This window comes from Panthera leo, chromosome A1 (assembly GCF_018350215.1).
Source record: "Panthera leo isolate Ple1 chromosome A1, P.leo_Ple1_pat1.1, whole genome shotgun sequence".
Classification (NCBI taxonomy): Eukaryota; Metazoa; Chordata; class Mammalia; order Carnivora; family Felidae; genus Panthera; species Panthera leo.
In genome coordinates this window covers 50,972,827-50,995,692 of record NC_056679.1, presented here as the reverse complement: position 1 = coordinate 50,995,692, position 22,866 = coordinate 50,972,827, and the positions used below count along the sequence as shown (strand labels likewise).

Genomic DNA, 22,866 nt, shown 5'->3' with positions numbered 1-22,866 from the left:
GCACATAGTTCAAAAATTCTTATATATATGAATGAACCAGTAAAGACATCTTTTTCCCAAAAAAAACAGCATTTTAAAATGCTTTCATCATGTTTCCACTTCACATAAAGAGAAAGGACCCTAAGTTGCTATTCATTTTTAAATATGAAAGGGGCTTTGGTTTTTGGTCTTGGTTTTGTTTTGCATTCATTTGTAGGCATATTACTAGGAACTCCTTTTTCTGGCTGTTATATGTCTTATATCTCTGAATTAGCATATATGTGTATGTATGTGGGTGTGTATCTGCATCTTTCCATACATAAATACATGAGGAAAATACAGGATTAAAGAATATTAAATTGTCATTATCTAAAATGGCTTATAATTGGTTGGGAATTGTGTTGTTTCTTTTGTGTTGAAGTTTTGGATGCTGAAAGCTTTTATTAACATTTTGAGTGTCCTCTTTTTTGTTCAAAATAACCATTTATCACAGTATTTACATAAGCAGTAAAATTGTGTAATTGCTACTCACTGGGAAGATTTTAATTTCAGATCAAATATATTCAATAGCATATTTTTATGTAAAATGTATATCACTTAAATTTTCATTAAGACATTTTGTGAAGATGTTGACTTTTCTAGGACTGCTGCTGCAAGTTGGTTATTTAACAGAATATTTTTAGATTTTAACATAGAGATGTAAAGGCTCTATGCATTTCCTAAACTTGGTGATAGCAAAAACTAGGCCTGTCTTTTAAGAAAAGATTCAAGTTGTATGTTTTTCTGTGTACTTTTCTTAACAAATATGCTAACAGCTTTCAGTAACATTTCTGAATGATTTTTCCTCATTTAGAGAAGAAAGGGAGATTGAAAAATGACCTAGATTTTTGACTTCTTGATGTTTTTTGTATTTTAAAAAGTGGAAATGTTCACAGATTCTCCATGCCATTAATATTCATAATAATAGTTGCACTATCTATACAATCTATATTATTTACCTTTTCTTTATAAAACAGCAGACTGTTTTCTGTCATAAAACAAATCTGGCTTGTATTGGAACAGATACGTCGTCATTTAAAAGAGTTTTAAGGTTTCCTGCTTGCATTGACTGTCTTAAGCTTTAAATCAATGTCTGGCTCTTAATTTTAGTAAATGGCATGACACACTATATCCATGGAGAGCTTTTGACAAAAACTTATTTATCAGTCTTTCTTTGCTGTATGGTTTACTCAGGTGGCTTCAGTTTCCCTGTAGTAAAATACTGTCACAGTGCTGGTGCTAGAGTACAGAACAATGTTGTTACTGTGAACACATCTTCTGTAGATAATATCCTGTTCCCTTTCTTTGTTGATATTTTTCTTTCTTAAACTTTGTCGCTCAGAGTATCTTTAATGCTAGCCAAGGAGTCAGGGACTTGGACGTATTTTCATGGACTTCCAAAGCTTTTTTTCCCCAGGTGAGTTAACTGTAAGGAACAGTCAAACAATATTCAGGTATTTCAGCATGTATAACAAATTTTGCCTTCTATCTTTTGAAGCCTTTGCTTAAGGTTAATGAAAGACTTTTTGCTGAAAAAGATCGACACAAAGTGCTACAATTGAGTTTCCCTGGTAATCCTTTTCCCTCTGCTTATGTCAAAGAATGTATTATTAGTTTAATTTGAACTTTTATGTGACTTCAAATTTGCTGTATTTAATTTATGAGTAGCTTCTCCCATAATTACATCCACATCTGGCTTTCTCATCTTGCTTGTTTTGATGGGAAAGTCCCAAATCCATGGCTCTTCTCTTCTTCCCTAGCTTTTCACCAATGCCTTTTTGGATATTCATCTGAGAATGGGGTGGGAATGCAAAGAGAAAAAAAATTACAGTGCACTTCATCCGTTTCTTACACTGGTCCCCCGGTCTTCCATTTCTGTATTGGCTAAAGCATGTGTATTAGGGTTCCTTGAGAATGGCAACCATACTTCTATGACTTATTTGTCTGTCAGTTCTTTTCATTCTCTGCACTATAAAAAAAAAATGGATAGACTTTGTTTAACAGTTATTAATTTGTATAGTTTCTTTATTCAATAAAATATTAAATATTTTAATAAAAGTTCTCATATATTGCCTTTCGCTGAACAACTTACAATTATTATTAGTTTTTGCCAAGACTCGTCTCTTGTGTTCTGCTGAATGACCAAAGTTTGGAAATACTGTTATAACTTAATTAAATGCTCTAAATATATCAGTGAATACCAGTAAAATTGATTTTTCACTAAATCTACTAATATTTGCTTGTTATTTTTGACATCATACCATGTAATTTTTTAAAAACTGGTTGTAAATAGGACTAACTTGCCTCTTCCAACTATGAAATAGCCTGTATTTACTGAAACTGGTTATTCACAACTAGATATTTTTAAATGTTTACTGAAAACCTTGTTAGTGTGGTAGCACAGTTTAAAGTTTAGACCTGACCCTCCATTTTCATTTTGAGCACACTCTTTATTCATATGTAAGTTTTTATGAGTATATATGCATGGGTGTGTACAATGCATATTTTAAGTTTATTTTAGATTATAAATCTACATTTTTCAAGTATTATTATATTAAATGTAAATAAATATTGTCCATAGTATGTATTTATACACTTAAAAGTTATTCATCACCACAATGAAATTAATAGAATATTATGTGAAGGTTAATAGTGGGTTAAAAATTTTCCCTGACCATATACTGAGTTAAAGTCACAGGTACACAGAATTCTTGAATCTACATTTTTTTAACTTAAGAATTTCATTTTTAATTTTTTATTATAGAAAGGAAGACCCTTTAGTATGAGACTACTTAGAGGGATAGAGCTATTTAGTAGTATTTTATCTTGCATAAATAGTATATTAGTGTTTTTTCATTTTTATTCCATGTTTATGGTATTACTAAATATTAATTTAATTTTAATGCACTGTTTAAATAAGTGCCCCATTAGGGTCATCTTTTGTTGTATTTAAACATAAAATAATTTGTAGAGTCTTTACTACTGTATTTAAAGGTACAGTTTAAATCTGTTTTAAAGAAGTAATAATGACAATGGAAGAGCCCCCAGTGTGGAACTTTACTCCTTCACAAAGAGCAAATATGAGAAGGTTATTATTTATCTTTATTGCATTCACATAGGGAACAATTTCATTCAGATTCAATAGAAAATTTAGGGCATGTCCTTTTCTTTCATTTTAGAAGTGATTCTTTTATATCTAAATGCATCGTATTTATGTAAAAATGCATCTTTGATATTAATCTCTCTAAAAGTATAATCATCTTTTTCTGTTAATAGCATTAATATATCATTGTTTAGTATTGGCCTAGCAGATCTAGCAGGACATCTTTATTTGTATTACATTAAGGAAGTATGAGTTGTTAAAATCTTATAAGCATTCTTATATTTATCCTTAACTAGTAAATATTAAGATGTAGCTATATTTTATGCACATTTTTTGTCATTGCTATCCTGTTTATAGACAAGTTTCTAGAATCTTCACACATGTTTTCTCTATTTGTAAGTAATTATTACAAAGTGGAAGGAAATGAAGATTTAGACTTTTTAACCTGTACCAACATACAGCAATGCAGTAATGATGATTCAAAATTATTCAGTTGTGGTTCACAGAGTATATTATTTTTGTTTTTCCTACTGTTTAACATTTCATTAAAAAATAAAAATAAAATCAAGTACTATATATTTCTTAAATTGTGGTGGGCAAAAGCCAGAGGTTCATTCGCTCTTTCTGCTATATTTTCTTCTCTTCTTTTAAATATTACTCAGCATTGAAACATTAAAAGATTCTTTGGTAGTCATGTTAATGTGTATACTTCAGTTATTTTTGGATATGTATTCTCTTATTTGATAGTATTAAAGACTTGCTGTAAAAGCTATTAATAATAGGATGTCGAAAGTGGTAATAGATTGTATTTTGTTTATTTTTTTTTTCCTATTCAAATTTTCAGGAACCTAAAACTAATACTGATGACTTTTTCAAAGATATAAACTCCTGCTGCCCACAGGAAGCAACAATGCAAGAACAAGATATGCCGTTCTTGCGAGGAGGGCCAGGCATGTACAAGGTAGTGAAGACGGGACCATCCGGTCACAACATCAGAAGCTGTCCTAACCTTAGAGGTATCCCAATTGGAATGTTAGTTCTGGGAAACAAAGTCAAAGCAGTGGGAGAGGTATGGATTCTTGTAGCTTCATGACTTCTAAATTATCCCTTTTTAATATAATACCAGAGCATCTCTTTCTTCCAAAGGTTGCCATTTCCATCCCAGGTTTTTAAACGTTAATGTTCTTTATCCTTACTTGTAATGCAAATACTACTAACATCATTTTTCTGTGCTTCTTTTTTAAGTAATTTTATTCTCATAATTATCCTTCTGAAAACAGTATTTATATTAACAAAATGATTTGTATTGTATATATGAATGTTTGGTATGTACATATATCCTTTCATTATTATAAATGTACTATGATGTCATGGGTTAACAGCACTTTAAAATATTTACTATGAATTGGTATGGAGATGTGACATATACAAAGAGTTCATTTCTTTGTTCTCATTTATGTGTCTCACTGAAGTCCTGAGCAAATAAAACTTTTTAGTTAATGGTGGCATTTGCCTCAGCTGATGAGCTTGAAGATGTAGTGTGTCATGCTATTTCTCAGTGTCAGGGTCATTTTCAAGTTGTATTATAGACACTACCAATCTAAATAATAGTTTGCTATGTTGGGATATGTTAGGTTCCAAAACAAAAAAAAAGAGAGAGAGCGCCACGTGTTTTGGGGTAATGTGTAAAGTTATTTAGAGGTTGTCCTGTGCCTTAAAAGTTATTATTTTTACTGAAGTCATAAATAAGCAGCATTTTACAGAACTTTTTATTGATTTCTGTCTTACCTCAGGCTGTGGTCTTAATTTCAGAAACTAATTTCATGGTAACTTTTGGAATGATTACCCTACTCAAACACTTAAACTTTTTGCTGGTTTTCAGCCTGAGTACCCTGAAAGAATCAAGCCAATCAATCGTGCTTTTTGTTATGTGCTAGGTAACCAATTCTGAAGGTGCGTGGGTGCAGCTGGATAAGAACAGCATGGTAGAGTTCTGTGAGAGTGATGAAGGAGAGGCATGGTCCTTAGCTAGAGACAGAGGCGGAAACCAATACCTTCGACATGAAGATGGCAAGTTGGCTTAAATTTGTGATTTATTCTGATTAACCTTTGAAATGCAGAAGTAAACAACTTTTTTGTGTGTTTATTTTTTAAGTAAAGAGAAAAACTAAAGTTAAAAATTCTTACAATTCTTAAAATTTGTGAAAATAATGGGTACTCAGCACATGTACGAAGAGAGTTAAAAGAAAATGTGAAACATATGAATCCATCTTTGCAAACTATGTTTTCTTTTTTTTCCCATTGATGTAGATTTGTATGACTCCTTATTCTATGCCAGTCCAGGATTGAATGTTTTACCTTTTTTTTTTAACCACTAGATGGAAGTTCACTTTTCAAATTGTCAATCATAGTACTTCTCCTAGGCAATTTCATTTGATTTAATTTTGTCTCAGGATAGGAGCATTGGATAAATGCATAGCATCTTTTGGGGGGTTCCTATTTTGTTGTTAGAGTTTCAGCTTTCAACTTCATCTTTTTCAATAATCTCAGTTAATAAAAACTTTTCTTTATTGTCCCCTTCTCTTCATTCTCCTGGGACAAAAACATGGTTCTTCCAAGTTCAGACCATGTCATCACTTGGGTGAAGCTTTAACTGATCCTTACAGAGTCAAGAATTCTAAGTTCCTAAAGAACTATATTTACCGCTAGAATAAAACTGATATCATACTGAAGTTAATTTTTATTTCTTTATATCGAGATTGTGAGTCACTTGTGGACAGGCACAGGGTTTTTAATCTTTGTATTCCTGGTTCTGAAACAGTTTTGGCACTTAATTGCATATTAAGTTCTGTAAATACAAGTTGAATCACAAAAATATTAGGACATCAAAATAAGTGGATAAGTCGAGCATAGATTTTTTTCTTCCAAATCCTAAAATTTATAGGAAAAGGTCAGATAAATGAAAGAACATGCGTATTTATCCAAAAGAGAATAAATACGTAGTATTTACCATCCAAGAGGCAATATGGCCATAAGTATAAATAGATCTTTTAAAAGTTTGAAACTTCATGAATGACAGAGTACATTTAGACTACAGTAAAACCTTGGGTTGCACATAACTTGTCCTGTGAGTGTTCCGCAAGGCAAGCAAACATTTATCCTAAATGTTAACTTGATAAATGAGCGATGTCTTGCAATACAAGTAGTACCTGACGCCGAATGTCACATGATCACAACTTAGCCAGTGGTTCTTGAAATTTGCTTTGATATACGACTGCTTTGGATTACAAGCATGTTTCCAGAACAATTATGCTCATAAACCAAGGTTTTACTGTATTAACAGTATACATTAAACATTTTTCCTTTTTTTCCCCACAATAAGCCTTTGAATAAGTTCTATAATTTTCATTTTACAGGTAAGGAAACTAAAGGTCATGGATTTGAAATGACTTTTGCCTGTGGTTATATAGCTAGATGTATGGCAGATGTATTACCTGAGCCAGAAACTGCATTTGTATTTGAGATGTTGTGTTCATTCCAGCACACTACTCTGTGTCAGTAATCATTGAATAGAATCTGAGAACCTGCTACTTCCCTTGTCTTTACAGACACACTTCGTAATCACAGCTGATGTGATTGTAAAATAATGTTCTGGGTTGGTATACCTATTCTTCATTATGTTGTGAGAATGAGAATGGCTTCATTTGATGAAACTTAGACATTTTACAAAATAACCTTCCCATTTATAATATACTTAATATATATATTACATATTCAGAAGTTCCTAAACATTTCCACTATATATGCATATTCTGATATAAATGAAAATACATAAAGTGAGGTCAGCTTTATATAAGACATAGGTAAATAATATGAGAATGGTTTGGGTAACTATCCAAGTAACTTCCTAGCTTAATTATTTTTTTAACTGTCAATATAGCTTACGTGTAAGAGTGAACTTTGGAGCTGGACTGCTAGGGTACAGATACCAGCGCCACAGCTTTTCAGTTGTGTAACCTTGGCCAAGTTAACCTGACATCTCTGTGCTTCAGTTTTCTCATTTACAAAATGAAAATAATTTATAAGTTCCCTATGAAATCCAAATGAACAAATAATAACATGAAACTAGCAGATGGTAAGGTTAGCTGTTATGATTAAAATGTAAATTGCCCTCTATACTGAAGACTGAGTTTTAAATGGAGAGTTTTATTTCTATATACTTAGAAGGTAGGCGGTTCTTCTTAGTTAAAATGCTTCTTAAATTAGTATATTATTTCTGCTAAGTAAGATATTCAACCCTAAAAGCAGTGTAAGAGAAGTTTAAATTTCTCTCTATCAACACTTAATGGTCCTTTGCTCTTATATAAAGTGATGTTAAGTTTTTAACGTAAGACCTGGGGTGATCAGGAAAAAGTGTTAAGAAGTTAGTGCCTGAAAATCACTACGATTAGTTGATGTTGTATCCAAATAGTCTGCTCGTCGATATTAGTATGTAACTGTATTTAATGTGGAAGTAAGAGGATTTGGCACTATAGTAATTTGTATGAGGTAGTTAGAAGTACAACAAAACTTTGCTCTTGGTAAAAATTATTTCTAGGTCTTTGATATTTGCAAATAAAGCTAGTAGGCAAAGTTACTCGTCTGGTTAAAAACAGACCTTATACTTGATGCTGAGACCATTCTGAGTCTAGAGGGTAAGAGGGATGCTGTCTTTCCCGTTCAGATTAGTGTCCCTGAGTATTTTCCAGAAAACCTATTCCACTGCTGAAATATCTGACACTAAACTCTATTGCCTAAGGGAAGTGCTGGGGGATTGACTTCTTGAAAAAAGTCTAGAAATGTAAGTGAAAGGAAAATGTAAGTGGAAGAAAACACCACATTTTCTAGTTCCATTTTCTTTTTGAAGAGATCTTGATTTCTAAAAAATATACTCAAGACTTCATTATCTGTAAAGTTGTTTTGATAGAATAGATACTTTTTCTCCTTTACCTTGCATTTGACAGATTGTATTTTGCCCTTTTTTAGCTGGCATTAATATGACTATTGAATTATGGTATTTGTGTTTTTAGTATTATATCATACAAGGTCTTATGGCCATCTCATTGATAATAAAGGATACCTTAGTTTATTAATTTATGTTGTAAACTGGATAAAATACTTGCCTTTTTTCCTTGAAATAAGAATTATGATACATTTATTGACTTGAGCATGTGTGAATAGCTCTATGTGACCTGATTTATCATCCTTTCATTTAGAAGAAATGTCCTTATATAATAAGTAAAAATAAGTTAAAAGTTAAATTTTCCACAATTTCTACATTCAGAACTAAAAATATTTTGTATATTAGCATTCAAATAGGAAAAAAAAGAGCATATATTTAGACATTTCTACTTGAGTGCTAATATACAAAATATTTTGATTTCTGGTTTATTTGGTACCCATTTTTATTTTATAAAGTGCTCTTATATAAATCTGTCACAAATTGGAGCTCCTGGTCCAAAAATACTAGTATGCATTCAATGATGTATCCAGCCACAATGAAAGTAAATTGGCTTCATAAGACCATATCCAGTTTCTAAGTTTCACTGTGTATTTAATAATGAAAACAAAGATTTGTCGTATAATTTGTCAGTATCAATGACCTAATTGTTAGACTTATTATCAAATCTAAATGTGAGGTTTTAAAATCTAACCATCATGAAGTCTTTCTTGGCAACTTTCTCTTCATTCTATGAATAGGGGAATAGCATATAAGAAACTAATTTTATAGCTGTGTCTTTTATTATAGAACAAGTTCTTCTGGATCAAAATTCTCAGACTCCTCCTCCAAGCCCTTTCTCAGTGCAAGCTTTTAATAAAGGGGCAAGTTGCAGTGCCCAAGGATTTGATTATGGACTTGGAAATAATAAAGGTAGGTGTTTGAAAGTGAGTCTTTTACCTACCCAACTTTAATATTTTTATTGCCTTCTCTTTTAACCATTTTTATTACTGTTCACCCACAAAACGTTATTAAAGTTTGTTCCTAGAAAACTAACAATCAAAATGTTTGCAAAGGTGTTCTTTTAGAGTGTCATTTTTACCAGTTTTAGCTTATGTTTGTAGTTTTTGCTTATTTGCTCCTATTTAAAGATACTCACTGTGAATTCACATCATAAATTCAATGACACTGTATCTAGTAAAAGAACTATTGTTTTTATCATTCACTTATTATTAATAGTAGTGTTAATGAGCAAAAGGGAACCTTCCACAATGATCCATTTAAAATCAAAACGTTTTAAGTAATATTACATGTCAGCTTTATTACATACACATGGTTTTGAATGTTTAGCCAAGTTATCTTAGTTAATTTAGAATTATGTGAAATAGGCTATATTCGGGTTTGGTATGTATAATGAAATCAGAAAGTTGTAAAAAGGAAAACAAAAACCCCAAGCCAAAGAAATAAAATGTGTATAGCTGGTTTTGTCTGCAATATTAGAAGAGACCAACATGATGGACGATCCAAACAATAATTATTTCAGAATAATTTATACTTGCATTTCATCTAAAATTCAGACACATTCCTTTTCTTTTCTATACATATGATCCTGACTCCTTCTAAATCAGCATATTGTCAGCAAGTAGCTTACAAGTGGGATGATGGGTAGGAGGGAGAAGATAGCCTACATGGAAATAATTTTACTGTAAAATGTCATTTACACTAATTCATAGGATTTGATTTCGAGGAACAAATACAGCATCATTAGACTTGCAGAGCAAATGAAATAATGAAATCATCAATAAAATGCAAAATGACATCAATGTAGAGGAGATATTCAGTTTAAAATAAAACCACATGTTGTTTGATATCTTTATTGCTTTCCACAAAGTATTTATGTGAAAGAAGCCTAGCTACAAGATTTCCTTTTGGCTTTTCCTACTCTATTGTGTTGGTCTATCCTGCAGACTTGGGGACTGCCTGCTTGCTCATTTCTGGTAGCTCAGATTGCAACTAACTTGAGCTAGACCTTCATACTTAAGTAGGGGAAATTCTTGATGGTGTTTTCTTCATGTCCTTTTCTCTCTCCCATTATCAATCCTTAAATTAAAATCTCAGTGTTTATTTACTACTACTCTACTTCATTAGTAGTCTGTTTTAGAGCCATGTTTAATTCAAATTGTATGCTGTCCGTCTCTAAAGTGTCTAAATTGTACTGGTGGCTCTCACTTTAAATCAGTCTTCAAAATATAATTTACTTAAATATCGTAGGAATTTAAATCAACTTTTAAGAGACAAACATTGCTGAGAACATGTTATTAAATAGAAATAATGAAGGACCGCTTTTTAAAACTGTAATTTTTGCTTACATTGTTCGTATTTTTTAATAGGCTTTTAAAATACTTAGATGGTGCAAAGGAATATTAAGAAACAAATCTAATTAAATATATCTGACCTTTGTTAATGAACTTACCTTTAAACTAATTCCCATTTTTTAACTGTTTATACTGTCCAAGATCAAGAAATTTTTTTATAAAAATTCTTTATTCTTAATTCTATAAAATTCTTCATAATTTCTAAAATCCTTCCTGATATCTACAACATAAATTTTTGAAAAGTGGACATATGTAGCTATGTATACAGTTCTTTCCATATAAGTCTATTCTTTCTTGCTGTTTCATTTGAAGTCTTCACTTAAGAAACTTTATTATATTTAGGGAATATGGCTGGAAAGGTACTGTGTTCCAGTTTTTACATCAACTAATCTACATATATTTTTTCTTCTTCTCTTTTTCAGTATTATTTAAACTAATACATATAATCTCCTAAAGAAGAAGCTAAGGATCATCCATCTAATTATATTGTTTCATAGTTTTAAAAATATTTTTCTGTTAAAGTCCTGTGTATGTAATTTCAAGGGAGAATGTCAGAATTCATACTTGAGATACTATTCCAATTAGATAGCTCATACTCCTTTTTATCTTATAAGTCTTAAAGATTGTTATATTATCCATCCAAGCAAAGGAGCTCATGCTTTAAGAAGTATAATTTCTTTGGCAGTAACAATTTAAAAAAAGAAAATAATAATTTATTAACTCTAATGTAAATATATTACTAAGTTAATAACATATACTTTGCCTCCCTTCAGTTCTACATTTACTTAAAAAAACGTTTTAATATTATTTGCTTATTTTCTGCATGAAGAGTACTGCATATGAGGTGGAGTTATTTAGTCATTTATTAGGTATTATGTAGAAGACATCATTTGCTTAGATCTCAGTTTACACTTGTATGATATTGAGTCAACCTCTCTATCATAGATTCTTCATAGACTCTGAATTCCCCCACACTGCTGCTCAATGTTGTGTGTAAATTTTCATGAATTTGTTTTCATAGGTGGGCTGTTATATAAGATTATTAAAACAACATAACAACATTTGGTCCCTAATTTGAGAATAATGATCACCAACTTCCACTCATTCCTGAGTTGGCATAGTTTTATTTAGTGTTTAACTTTATCTGAATGTCATAAAGCACCATATTCTTTGCCATTTTGGATGTTAATTAATAACAAGTTGTAGTTTTGACTGTTTTGCCCACTGCAGGTGACCAACTGAGTGCCATATTGAATTCCATTCAGTCTCGGCCCAATCTCCCAGCTCCTTCCATCTTTGATCAAGCTGCAAAACCTCCCTCTTCCCTAGTCCACAGCCCATTTGTGTTCGGACAGCCCCTTTCCTTCCAGCAGCCTCAGCTTCAGAGTAAGTCTGTCAGCCTTACCTGCCTCATCAAACCATTTCTGAAGCTTTGTTCTGAGTTGTTTATCAGTTACTAATTATTTATCAACTCACTTGACTGATTTTATTTCATGAGGATGTTATCCCTTTCCACATTTTTGAAGGATTTAAGCTATTCTGAGCTAAGACATTGTGCAGCTAAGACATTTGTTTTTTAATCACACATTTTTTTTATTAAGTATAGTTATTAAAGTATGGCTATTATGCTCTCTACTCTAATTCCAGCATAAACAAATACATACATAAAGCATGTTAAGAAAAACATTTCATTTAAATTTTTTTATATAAAATGCATGACTATACTAAGCATCACTTACAGAGCTAACTTTCATTGTTTTACACTGGATTTTTGTTACTGAGGGATGCCCCAAGAGAATAGACCTATTTCACTATACCAATGGGTAGAGGATAGGTGGTACGGGGCAGGTTTGTTTGTTTCTTTTAAGTGAATTTGGTATCTGTGAAATGTATAGCAACTTGAGGTTTCCAGATTTTCTCAAATTGTTGTTTCTTCTCTTGCTTTTTTTGTTGTTGTTGTTGTTTTTCTTGTTCTTAATGTGTTAAAGTGATTATTTGATTTTAGCTATGCCTTCTAAGATTGCTCTAGCCCTCCATCCATGATGTAATTCACATTGATCTGGAAAATAGACCCAAACAATTTACACTTAACCAAGTGTTCTTTTTTTTTTTTTTTTTAAACTTCTTGAGGCCTCCACATAAACTTCTCAAAGCTTCTTGTGGTATGACAGCCAATATATTCTTCTTGGCTTTCAGTTCATATATCGGCTGTACAATATATAAACGTATTCACTGAATGAGATAATTCATGAAAGTCCCAGATCATGCAAATAATGTTACTCATTAGGGTATTATTATCTACCTTAGATAAAGAGTATACAAGAGTATAAACTTTTCTGGGATTGCACTATACATTAGGCAAGTTTAATGAAATTAAGTAGTTTGGAAATATAAGTAGTATCAATTTCTAGCCAATCATTGTCTATATATATGGATATTGAATGTGTCTTAAAAGAAGAATTTCAAGGAAATATGACAGTGTCATGTGTGAGAAGTAGCTTTTTCCTTCTTTGGTAAGCATTACAGATGAAGGAAAGAGAAGTGACAACTTAAGTTGTTTACTCATTTAATGAAGCAATAGTTTTTTTACATTTATATATGCCCAGATTGCAGGAAGTCTTAAAGGTAAAGACAAGAGAAAAAACAAAAAGGAAAAAAATCATAATTAGGCAGAAAATCCATATTAGATATAAAATTTCAAACAGGAAATGACTCTGATAATGTCATAGCAGCAGCAGACAACAGAAAAAAGTAAGGACATTTTTGTTCTACACAAAAAGTCATTTCAAGTCTTCTCAAAAAAAAAAAAAAAAGAAAGAAAAGAAAAGTGTAATTATTTTTGTTTTACCAAATTATCTAATAAAATATTTCAAAATATAAAGACCATAATAAAATCAGGCTTATTTCTCTCAAAGAATAATAGTTTTCCAACTGACATTGTGTCAAAATAATTGTATGCATCTTGTGTCTGAGTGTTATCAGTACCACTGCTTTCTTTTATCACCGTCTTGGAGCAAATTTGAAATCATGGCCTGAACATATCTCAGTTACCAGTTTTCTGAATCATCATTTGTCTCTATTCCAACAGTGGGAATTATGTAGCTCTTTCTTCTAAACCTCTTAGTTCTCATCAGAATATCACTGAAGTTTGACTTTACAAATTCCAGAAACCAAAATTCTTAATTTTTAGTATGACCAAAAAAAAAAAAAAGTATGGAATCTAAAATAGTTTTAATATTTTGGAAGTAAGTTTGAATGGTATTCATCACATCATATTAGGAAAATTAAATATGGCAGAGTGTGCTTATTGTTAAGACTACCTGAGTAAGGTATTCTTTCCTGAACTTCACTGCCATCCATCACACCAGCAGTTCACCTCGCTTTAGAAGATGGCTACAGGGGCACAGAGGGGGCACGCTCTCTCTCTCTCAAAGTAAATAAACTTTAAGAAAAAAAAACAATAGAAGACGGCTACATACTGAACTTCTCATTACTAATTAGTAAAATGAGAATCACTGTTGTCTTACACATTTGTGATACTAAAAGAAAACATTATGTATAGGGGACTATATCTACTAATTTTTTGCTTATATTGATAGTCACTGCTATGTGCTAAACACTGTATTTAAACACTTTAATACATCCTCATTTAAGATAATGTCTCCATTTTACAGGTAAAGAAACAGAAGCTCGGTAGAAATGGTTTTCCCTAGAAATAACATGGTAAAATGGTAAAGCCAGAGTGTGAGACCAGTTCTACTGACTACAAAGGCCATGTTTTAAATATTCAGCTTTGCGTACTGATGAGTAAAGCTGCCAAAACTGGCCTTTGATACATATTTTTAAAATTTCTGCCTACATTTGTCCTGGCACCGAGTCTAGAGTATTAGCTTTGTTTGGGTTGTTTATTTATACTTTATAGTTTAATTTTCAGAATGTAGCATAGTTGGAGAGGAAAAAAAGATTTCCTAAATGTCATAAGTCAAGTTCCCAGTTAAGTATACAAACTCTACATAGACATATATAAACTGCCTCATATGTTAACTTTATTTAGAACCTCTATGAGTGTAATTATCAGTAATTCTTTAGTTTTCTTTTCCCAGAGGCATAGCTTTCACTAATCTTTGGAATTGGTACTTATTTTGTTACATGAAAATAATTTGGTACTTTTTTATAGTAGCAAACTTACATATACATAATATGTACACATATTATTTGAACTTTCTAGTGAAGTAGAATAATTACAGAAATAAAATTACAAATTTTCCTTGTCTTATGTGTGTATAGGTCTGAGGGAGGGAGAGAAGTGTGTATATAGGCTTTTTCTTTACTGTTCTATAATTTACTTTTTTATTTCCAATTATCAGTAAGATTTTGCAATAGGGTTCTAGTGAACTGAAGTTATGAATGATATCTCTGCCATTATTCTGTAAGAATAATTCACTGCTTATTTTCACTGTCTTAATTCATTCCTTTTAAAGTATCATTTTCTGTCTCATAGCCCCTGACAGGCTCTTACACATCATAGGCATTGGAGGAATATTTATTGGCTCTAGATGACTAAGATTATCACTTTCTTCTGTGTAAACCATGAATTTAAGATCATGTGTTTCTTGTTATTTTATGCTAGGTATTCCAATATTAGAGTATATGTTCAAAGAAGAGGAAGAATGTTTCAGTACTAATTAAAACCACTATAATATGACAATACAAAGTCTAATAATTCTGAGTTTATACTGAGTAATGATAATTAGGAGTTTATACCTAAGCAAGATCCTCCAAAATTGAAAAACTTCCAAATGACTGAGGCATTTAAGATCTACTGTCCAGGAGGCCTAATAGTTTGTTTTCATTTTTCTTGTGGAAAAAATGGTAATTAAGACAATTTACTATTCTCCCAGACATTTTCAATATGTAACGTATGTCAAAATAACAGTACTTTCAAGCCCAGATAGGAAACCTCTAGGTTATCTTGCAACAAGTTTTTCTGTTATACCTGTATGCCACATTCTTAAATGAGACAGAACATTTGCTACATGTGACTTAAAATGTCCACTTGAGTATCTGCATGCATATTTATTTAGGTTTGAGAATACCAATATATACTAAAGCACCGTGTTCATTGTAGAGATGGAAAGAAATGATGGAAAGAACTTAAAACTCAGATTTCCTTTTCAGCCACTCACTGGCTTTATTTAGGTAGGCTATGTGACACAGCTGAGCCCTTTTTACCTCATCCATAAAGCGGGGTGCCCAGTAAATGTTATCACTTGATATCATTATTGCCTTTTGATGCAAGCACTTAACATCTATTATGCTCCTAGGAAGACTAGAAGAAATCACAGCCTGAGAGCGAGCAGTTTATTCTCAGTGTGGAGGAGTAGCAGGAAGGAATTTGGAAAGGGACAATTGAGGTTTCCTGGCTTCTCCTTGGTTTACATTTTTACAGTATAACTTTATTATTTGTCTTGAGGTCGATTCTTCATAGAGTAACACTATGTTGAAATATTAGTATGAATGTTAGTATAAAGGCCAGCTTTGTTTCCAAGACCTAGAGGTCATTTCTCTCCTGCATTATAATCATACCACAGAATTTGTCCATTTGTTTACTTGCCTCCTGTGAAGGTGTGGCATGGATGGAACCTTGGATTTATGTGCCTACTCTTTTCTTCTCTCTTCAAACAGAAGTATCTTATGCTAAAAACCTTTTCGTTTTGTTTTCAGTTTTAGCTGTCTTTGTACCACATAAGTGTTATATCCTTCTGAAGGCAGGACATGGTTACATGTCTGATTTCTCTGATCTGTAGTTACCGTTTTTAACTTTGCAACTAATAAGATTTGTGGAGAGCCAGATTTTTATTTTTAATAGCATCTTCAGCCCTCCTGTGCCTCACATTATTGGCTTAAGGAGTAATAGTTAACCTTTTCATGGAATGTTTTGAAGTTATTCTTTCTCAGGCCTAGTATATATACACATCAAATTTTGCTCAGAATTTTCCTTGGTCAGCCATCACAAACTCTGAAATGATATGCTTTTCCTTAATCTTGTATATTCCTTAACCATAGTTACTTGGAATTTACTGTGTATTCAGTAATATGCTCTGAGTATGTTTTATGTAGGTGCAGTTTTGTCTAGAAGTCATCTAGACACATGCTGTGTTTGGGGGGTTATCCACCTTAACAGAGTTTCGTCATCTTCCTTCCGACTTTCCTATGTAGGTTAATGTTATTTTCTAGTGAAAAGCTTATTTCTGTTTTATCCTTCACTTGGAAATTTTATTCCAGCTTTCATTATTTTATAATTCATTTAGTTATACTAAGATTTATGTGAGTAAATTTTATTTCCTATTCCATTTCTTCAGCTCCCGTAGCATTCACATAATTCCACTTTTCTTCTGATTCCGGATGTACTGATTATGCAGTGATAATTGTTATCTAAAGCTGTCAGTCCAGACAGCTGCTAGCTAAGAGTGTGTAATAATTACTATCACTTTATTTTAAACTCTCCAAAATATTACTAGACAGAAGTGGGAATAATAATTATACTTAATTACATTTATTTTTTATCTGCATTTTGTTCAGTTACTGTCATCTTTTGACTATGTTGAATGTTTATATATTGTCTCAAGAACCAATAAAGTAGTTTTTATTATTTTTAAAAGTAGGTATTTTTAAAATAAATAATTGCCAAATATCAAGTTAGACTTAACCATTTGCTGCCTATTATAGGCATCAATAATGTCAAAAATATCTGATATTCTATTCAGAGCAGAATATAAATGTACAGTGAAATTTAAATCAGGTGAAGAAGGTCAGGAACACTGTCCCTATCATTCTTCTATAAACCCAGTGAAATTTTATAATCATTGCTTGGAAAAGATCTATAGAATTAGATTTCTTTCTTATATCTTAACAAATACATGTACACACACATAAATGTAGGTATATATAATCATGGACAGAATACAGTGAAATTTGAGCATTGTCACAGATATATTTATAAAACTTTCTCAAGTTCTTTCAAATATCTATGTTAGGATTGCATTCAGTAATTCTAGGACTAAAAAATGTATAACTGCTGTACTGCCTCCTTGATATTGAGAACTAGAAGACCCAAAAAGTAAAAATAGATGAAGTTTATTTCTGCCAGTTATTTGTAGCCTCCTTTGAGATGTTCTGTGGAAAAAATTCCATCACTATTACTTCCCCTGTTTGAGTCTCAAGATAGTGATATGGATGATGTGATTAGACACCTGACCTCCTGAATATAATGTATTTCTATTGCCCTTTCTAATATTCTGTTTAATATTTCTGATCATTGCTTATTGTTGACTTAACATTGAAAAAGAATATATGGGGGCACCTGGGTGGCTCAGTCGGTTAAGTATCCGACTTCAGTTGGGGTCATGATCTCATGGTTCACGAGTTTGAGTCCCACATCAGGCTCTGTGCTGACAACTCAGAGCCTGGAGCCTGCTTCAGATTCTGTGTCTCCCTTTCTCACTGCCCCTCCACCGCTTGCACTCTGTCTCTCTCTCTCAAAAATAAACATTAAAAAAAAGAAAAAGAATATATCTCCCTTTTAAATCTCAGAACTGCAGTTTTGTGTACTGCCACCAGATTGTGACCTATGCCTTGATTCTTCCAGTTTATGTTCCCAGGAGCAAGGTCAAGTTTCTCATATTCACAGCAGAACCACAGTTTGTCCTTGTTACTGAAATGAGAATGCTTTCCTTATTAAAAATTAAAGTTATATGTTTTTTTTTATTAGTAGCATCTAGGGAGTGATTTTTTAAAATACAATTCACAGTAGACTCTCAAAGTTGCTGTGATCAGAAAATGAACTAAGTAAGTACTCCAGGGAACTTAATAGTTGGGATCCAAAACAAAGAAGACAAAGAATAAATGACATATGAAGAACCTTGTTGTTAATAAGGGGATATTTTATGCCAGATAGACAACATTGACTTCATTGAGTACTGGAGAAAAATCTTGTTTTTTTTATTGTTACTATTCTCTTTAGTGAACTGTATGTTGTACCAAAAAGAATCAGAATTCCACAGAGGTGAATTTGATAATTGTTTGTTTTGCCTATAAAATGAGATTTTAAAAAGAACATGATTATTTAGTTTCCAACAAATTGCCTGAAAGTTAATCAATGTTTTTTCTTTTGTTCATAGATACCAATGTATGTCTTAAGGATTGCTTCTCTTTTTAAATTGAAAAATGTAAATCTTTTAAAAAGTTAACTATATCAGACTATGTTCAAATATGAACAAATTTTGTAAAAATTAAATGTGTAGAACAATTGTCTGTCCCAGCTTAATTTTAACAGCCTTTTTTAGACTTCCAAAAAATGTTAGGAATTCAATCTTTATAGGCTTTGTAACACAGTGAAGAGACTCCAGAGCTGTTCTGGTTTCAAAACCTCTTCCAGGACTTTGTCCTTAAACCTCAAACATCTTATCCTACAAATGTCCTTGTTTTTCACATTTATGTTTATAGGTGCTTCTAATTATGATAGTATTCTGATTTCTGCTTCTATGTCCTCTTGCTAAACCCTGTCTTCACAGATTTTGGCAGGCAAGCCACAAGAGTGTATCCTTACATTCGCAGGTTGAATTCCCCTTGAATTAATTCTCCAGTGGAAAGCTGGTACCCTCCTAACTGATATTTTCAGTGAGAGTTGCAGACTTTGTAGTAAATGAGATTTAAATAGCATGAGAATTCCTTTTGCAGCACCTGGTACCTTTGGGTTTTTATAGAGTTCAAAAAGAGGTTTGCTCAAAAACATTAAAAATTTAACATTTTTTAAAATTTAGGTGAAGATGATTTGAGGGCACGTTTGTCACATTTCTCCATACATTCCTGCTTTTCTCTCTTGAACCCACTCCAAGGGGTCCTTGCCGTTGTCCTTATTCACAGAAATTAGTCTCTTTTGTTTTGCTAAGTTCAGTCTTCAGTTCTCAGATCTCATGTTATTGCTGTATCAGCAGTGTGTTGACAGAGTGATGGCTCTTTTTTCCCCTGAAATACCTTCTGCTGGATATTTCCTACCTCATTGACTATTCATTTCTCTTTTCTGCATCCTCCTCTGTTCTGTCTTCCTAGGAATGTCCCAGGGCTTTGTCTCTTCTGGACCCCACTCCCTAACTGGTCCTCTCCAGGCATGGAATGTCACTCAGCATCTGCATGCTTGTGGCTCCCGAGTTCATCACCACTTGACCTAGTATATATTTGCTTGTTGTCTCTCCTTTTACCTGAGGATAAGTTCCATGAGAGCATGGACTTTATATCTATTCATCTCTTTATCTTCAATTTTCAGAATAATGTCTGACATGTAATACATAGTCCATACCTTGCAGGGAGTGACCTCTTGGTTTTTGAGTAGTCCATCTTGAATCTTGGCCACACTAATGAATCAGTCAATTATTACTTTTCCTTTTTGAGAAAAGTGTATGTTGTATCCAATTTTTGATTTCACGAACAAGAAAGCTATCCCCTTACTACTTTCTTTCAGCTCAGTTGATTTAATTGCCATGAGTTAAAATTTCAAATAAAATGGATGTTTTTTCAGATTTAGATAGAGCCTTTTTTTTAGCATACAACTTTGAAAAGACTACAATTTAGGGGTTCTATTAATTATTTGAAAAAACGATAATTTTAAGTACTTCATTTTCTGCATGGTAAAATCATTAATGTGTCTAGCATTTTTCAGTGACTTGTAAATTTTCTTTGCTTTGTTTGTGTTGCAAAACTTTTTATGAAACAAAATTTGGTATCTCAGTAATAAGCTTTACAGAACAAACACTAAATATAGGGAGTAGCACTAACATTGCCCACTGAAAATGGACTCAGAAAAGTAGTCAACCCTATATGTTTCCATACATATTGGAAAAATCATAATCGTGTGTCCATACAGAAAACCAGGTGACAGTAGCTATGCTAAACTGTAAGTAATGCTTCTGTATCTCCCACTATTTACAAAAGAAAAAAAAATTTACTTATAAACTTATTTATAAGTAAATGAGCACCAAAGAAAAGAAAACTGAGTTAAAGAAATATTAGTCTAAAAGAAATGTTCAATTTTGATTTATGAGAGCAATGAGCCTTACTTAGCTTTTAATGCATTTTGAGCTATCTTTACTAATTTAAACCAGTTTGACCTTTGTGTTCAGTTTTAATTTTAGAGAAATATAAACCTGTTGAAAAATTTAGCAGAATATGAACTTTTTAATAAGGTGATTGTGCATACCATTTGAAATGCTTTGTTTCTGCTTGTGTTCTCTGCTGAATTTTTTTTCCATTGAATCTGTGCTGCTTCTTTGCCAATGTTTTCCACTATAGAATCTCCATCTCACAACCTTGCTTCTCGTGAGCGCATTTACAAAAATTATGCTGTAGCTGGGCCTGCCTCTGCTCTCTCATCTCTGTCTCACAAACTCAAGGGTGGGTATGCGTGCATTCACTGATGGGCCATTCGTAATGAACATGGGAGGTTTCAATAAAGAAGTTTTATTAGTTCACCTCAGTCATTTCCATCCCATTCCATTTTTTAAGATTAAAGTTTATCATTTTATTTAAAATTTGATATTTGGGGTAATTTGTGTTGTGTCTATTCAGTATTGTAGTATTAATTATCCTAATTGTCATGCATGTTTATTATATCTATAGGTTGAATATTTACTTTTATTTAATTTCAAACCTGTATAAGATCTTTAAAAATAAAATAGGTATATAGAAAGAAATGCCTGATTTGGGGAGTTGTAAAGTCATTATCAAAACAAGATGTTATATACACATAAGGCGTAAAGCACATTGTGATCTGTAAGAACATAGTATCTTACGTGACAGGTTTAGTCTTAAACCCCTTTTTCTGTTATGGAATGTTAACATCATTTTCTGTTTAAGTTTTTTATGCAAAACACTTTGATAATTAAGTTGAAGTTTTTTAGTTTAACTTAGTTATCAGGATAGATATATAGATATATAGATATCAACCTACCTCTCCTGTCTGGCATCGAGTCTTCCTTATAGTATTTTCTTAGTTACCATGACACTTGATAAAATTTCAGGCAGTTTAAAAATATGCTTTTGGTTCATTACAAAACTACAGGTGCCTACTCTTATTTTTGTCTCAAACTAATATTTAATTAAACTCAAAATTCTGTATTTTAAGAAAATTTTATCAAGTTGATTTTTGCACCAGTGGTTAATGTATTGTATAAGTTTTTCAAGTAATTTTCCTTTTTCCTAGAAATGGGTAAAACATTTTTACGTTTCTCCTTTGTACAGTTAATAGTGATAGTATGTAGTCTCATAGGATAATAAATAGGATTATAGTCCCTGATCTCTACAGTATATAGTGTTGTCAAACCCGATATATATTATGGCATAGCACAATGTACTATTTTAGTTATAGTATGGTAACATATAACCTGATGATTCATGATTTGGGCATGAAAAAATTATAAATGGCATTAATGAGTAAATACATGTTAAATGTTTTTAACATCTTTACTAATTTGTTTGAATGTGCTAAATTTCCATCCTGTCTTTTATTATTTTTCTACAGAATTCCATTGAGGTTAAACAATTTTTGCCTGTTATCACTTAAACTTACATATGATAACTACAATCATTAAACTAAATTTAGTGATGAGTGTAAGTTATCATGTGTGCTCTAAAGATTTTTAGATTGACTTGTTTATATTTATTGATCTTTGAAGCAACCACAACATGACAATTTTTAGTAATACAACATGCTACAAAATGGTTTTTTGGGTTTTTTTTAATTTCTTTATTTAAATTTAAGTTATTTAACATACAGTATAGTGTTGGTTTTAGGAATAGAACCCAGTGATCCAAAATGTTTTAAACCCAAATGAAGAAGATAAACATTAATGAGTTAGCACATGGTTCTACACACTTAACAAACCTGACACTTTATTTTAAAAATATATGAAATATATTTTGAAAAATAAGTTTTTCAAGAGGAGTTATTTATAATTTGGCAATTAACAATTCAGGAAGAAATAATTCTGCATTATTTATGCACTTGGACTCCCAAAAGGTATTCAGATATCACCACTTAGAGATCTTAAGAAAATATTCACCACCACTAAAGGCATAGAGATGAAGTATACAGGTGCCTGTACTCTCCAACCCTCTCTATATAGCAGACATTTTTTGCCAACATATGACGAGTGGTGTTCCTGATATTCATAAGATTTCATTGTTCGGCCAGCCACAGAGATTTCGCTTTATGAGGAATTGTACACCATTGATTTAGAAAGCAAACCTCTTTCAATTCATGAATTGATCTCTTAGAGGGCTGGCAAATGTAAAAGATTTACTGGCTACTTATTTGTCTAGACTTACTGATTTTTATG

General features: G+C 31.9%; 1 protein-coding gene across 13 annotated transcripts in view; it reads left to right on the top strand.

The window, feature by feature from the left end:
* The window catches only part of MYCBP2 (MYC binding protein 2), a 283,218-nt gene that overhangs the window by 208,228 nt on the left and 52,124 nt on the right, over positions 1-22,866 (top strand). For 5 of the 13 annotated variants that reach the window (XM_042928333.1, XM_042928302.1, XM_042928293.1 and 2 more), the window contains 5 exons: positions 1,361-1,435; positions 3,966-4,190; positions 5,059-5,191; positions 8,910-9,032; positions 11,681-11,860. In XM_042928333.1, coding sequence (XP_042784267.1) covers positions 1,361-1,435; positions 3,966-4,190; positions 5,059-5,191; positions 8,910-9,032; positions 11,681-11,860 — 736 coding nt within the window. The remainder of the gene's footprint in view (positions 1-1,360; positions 1,436-3,965; positions 4,191-5,058; positions 5,192-8,909; positions 9,033-11,680; positions 11,861-22,866) is intronic. The other 8 variants (XM_042928386.1, XM_042928311.1, XM_042928319.1 and 5 more) reach the window with 7 other exon arrangements.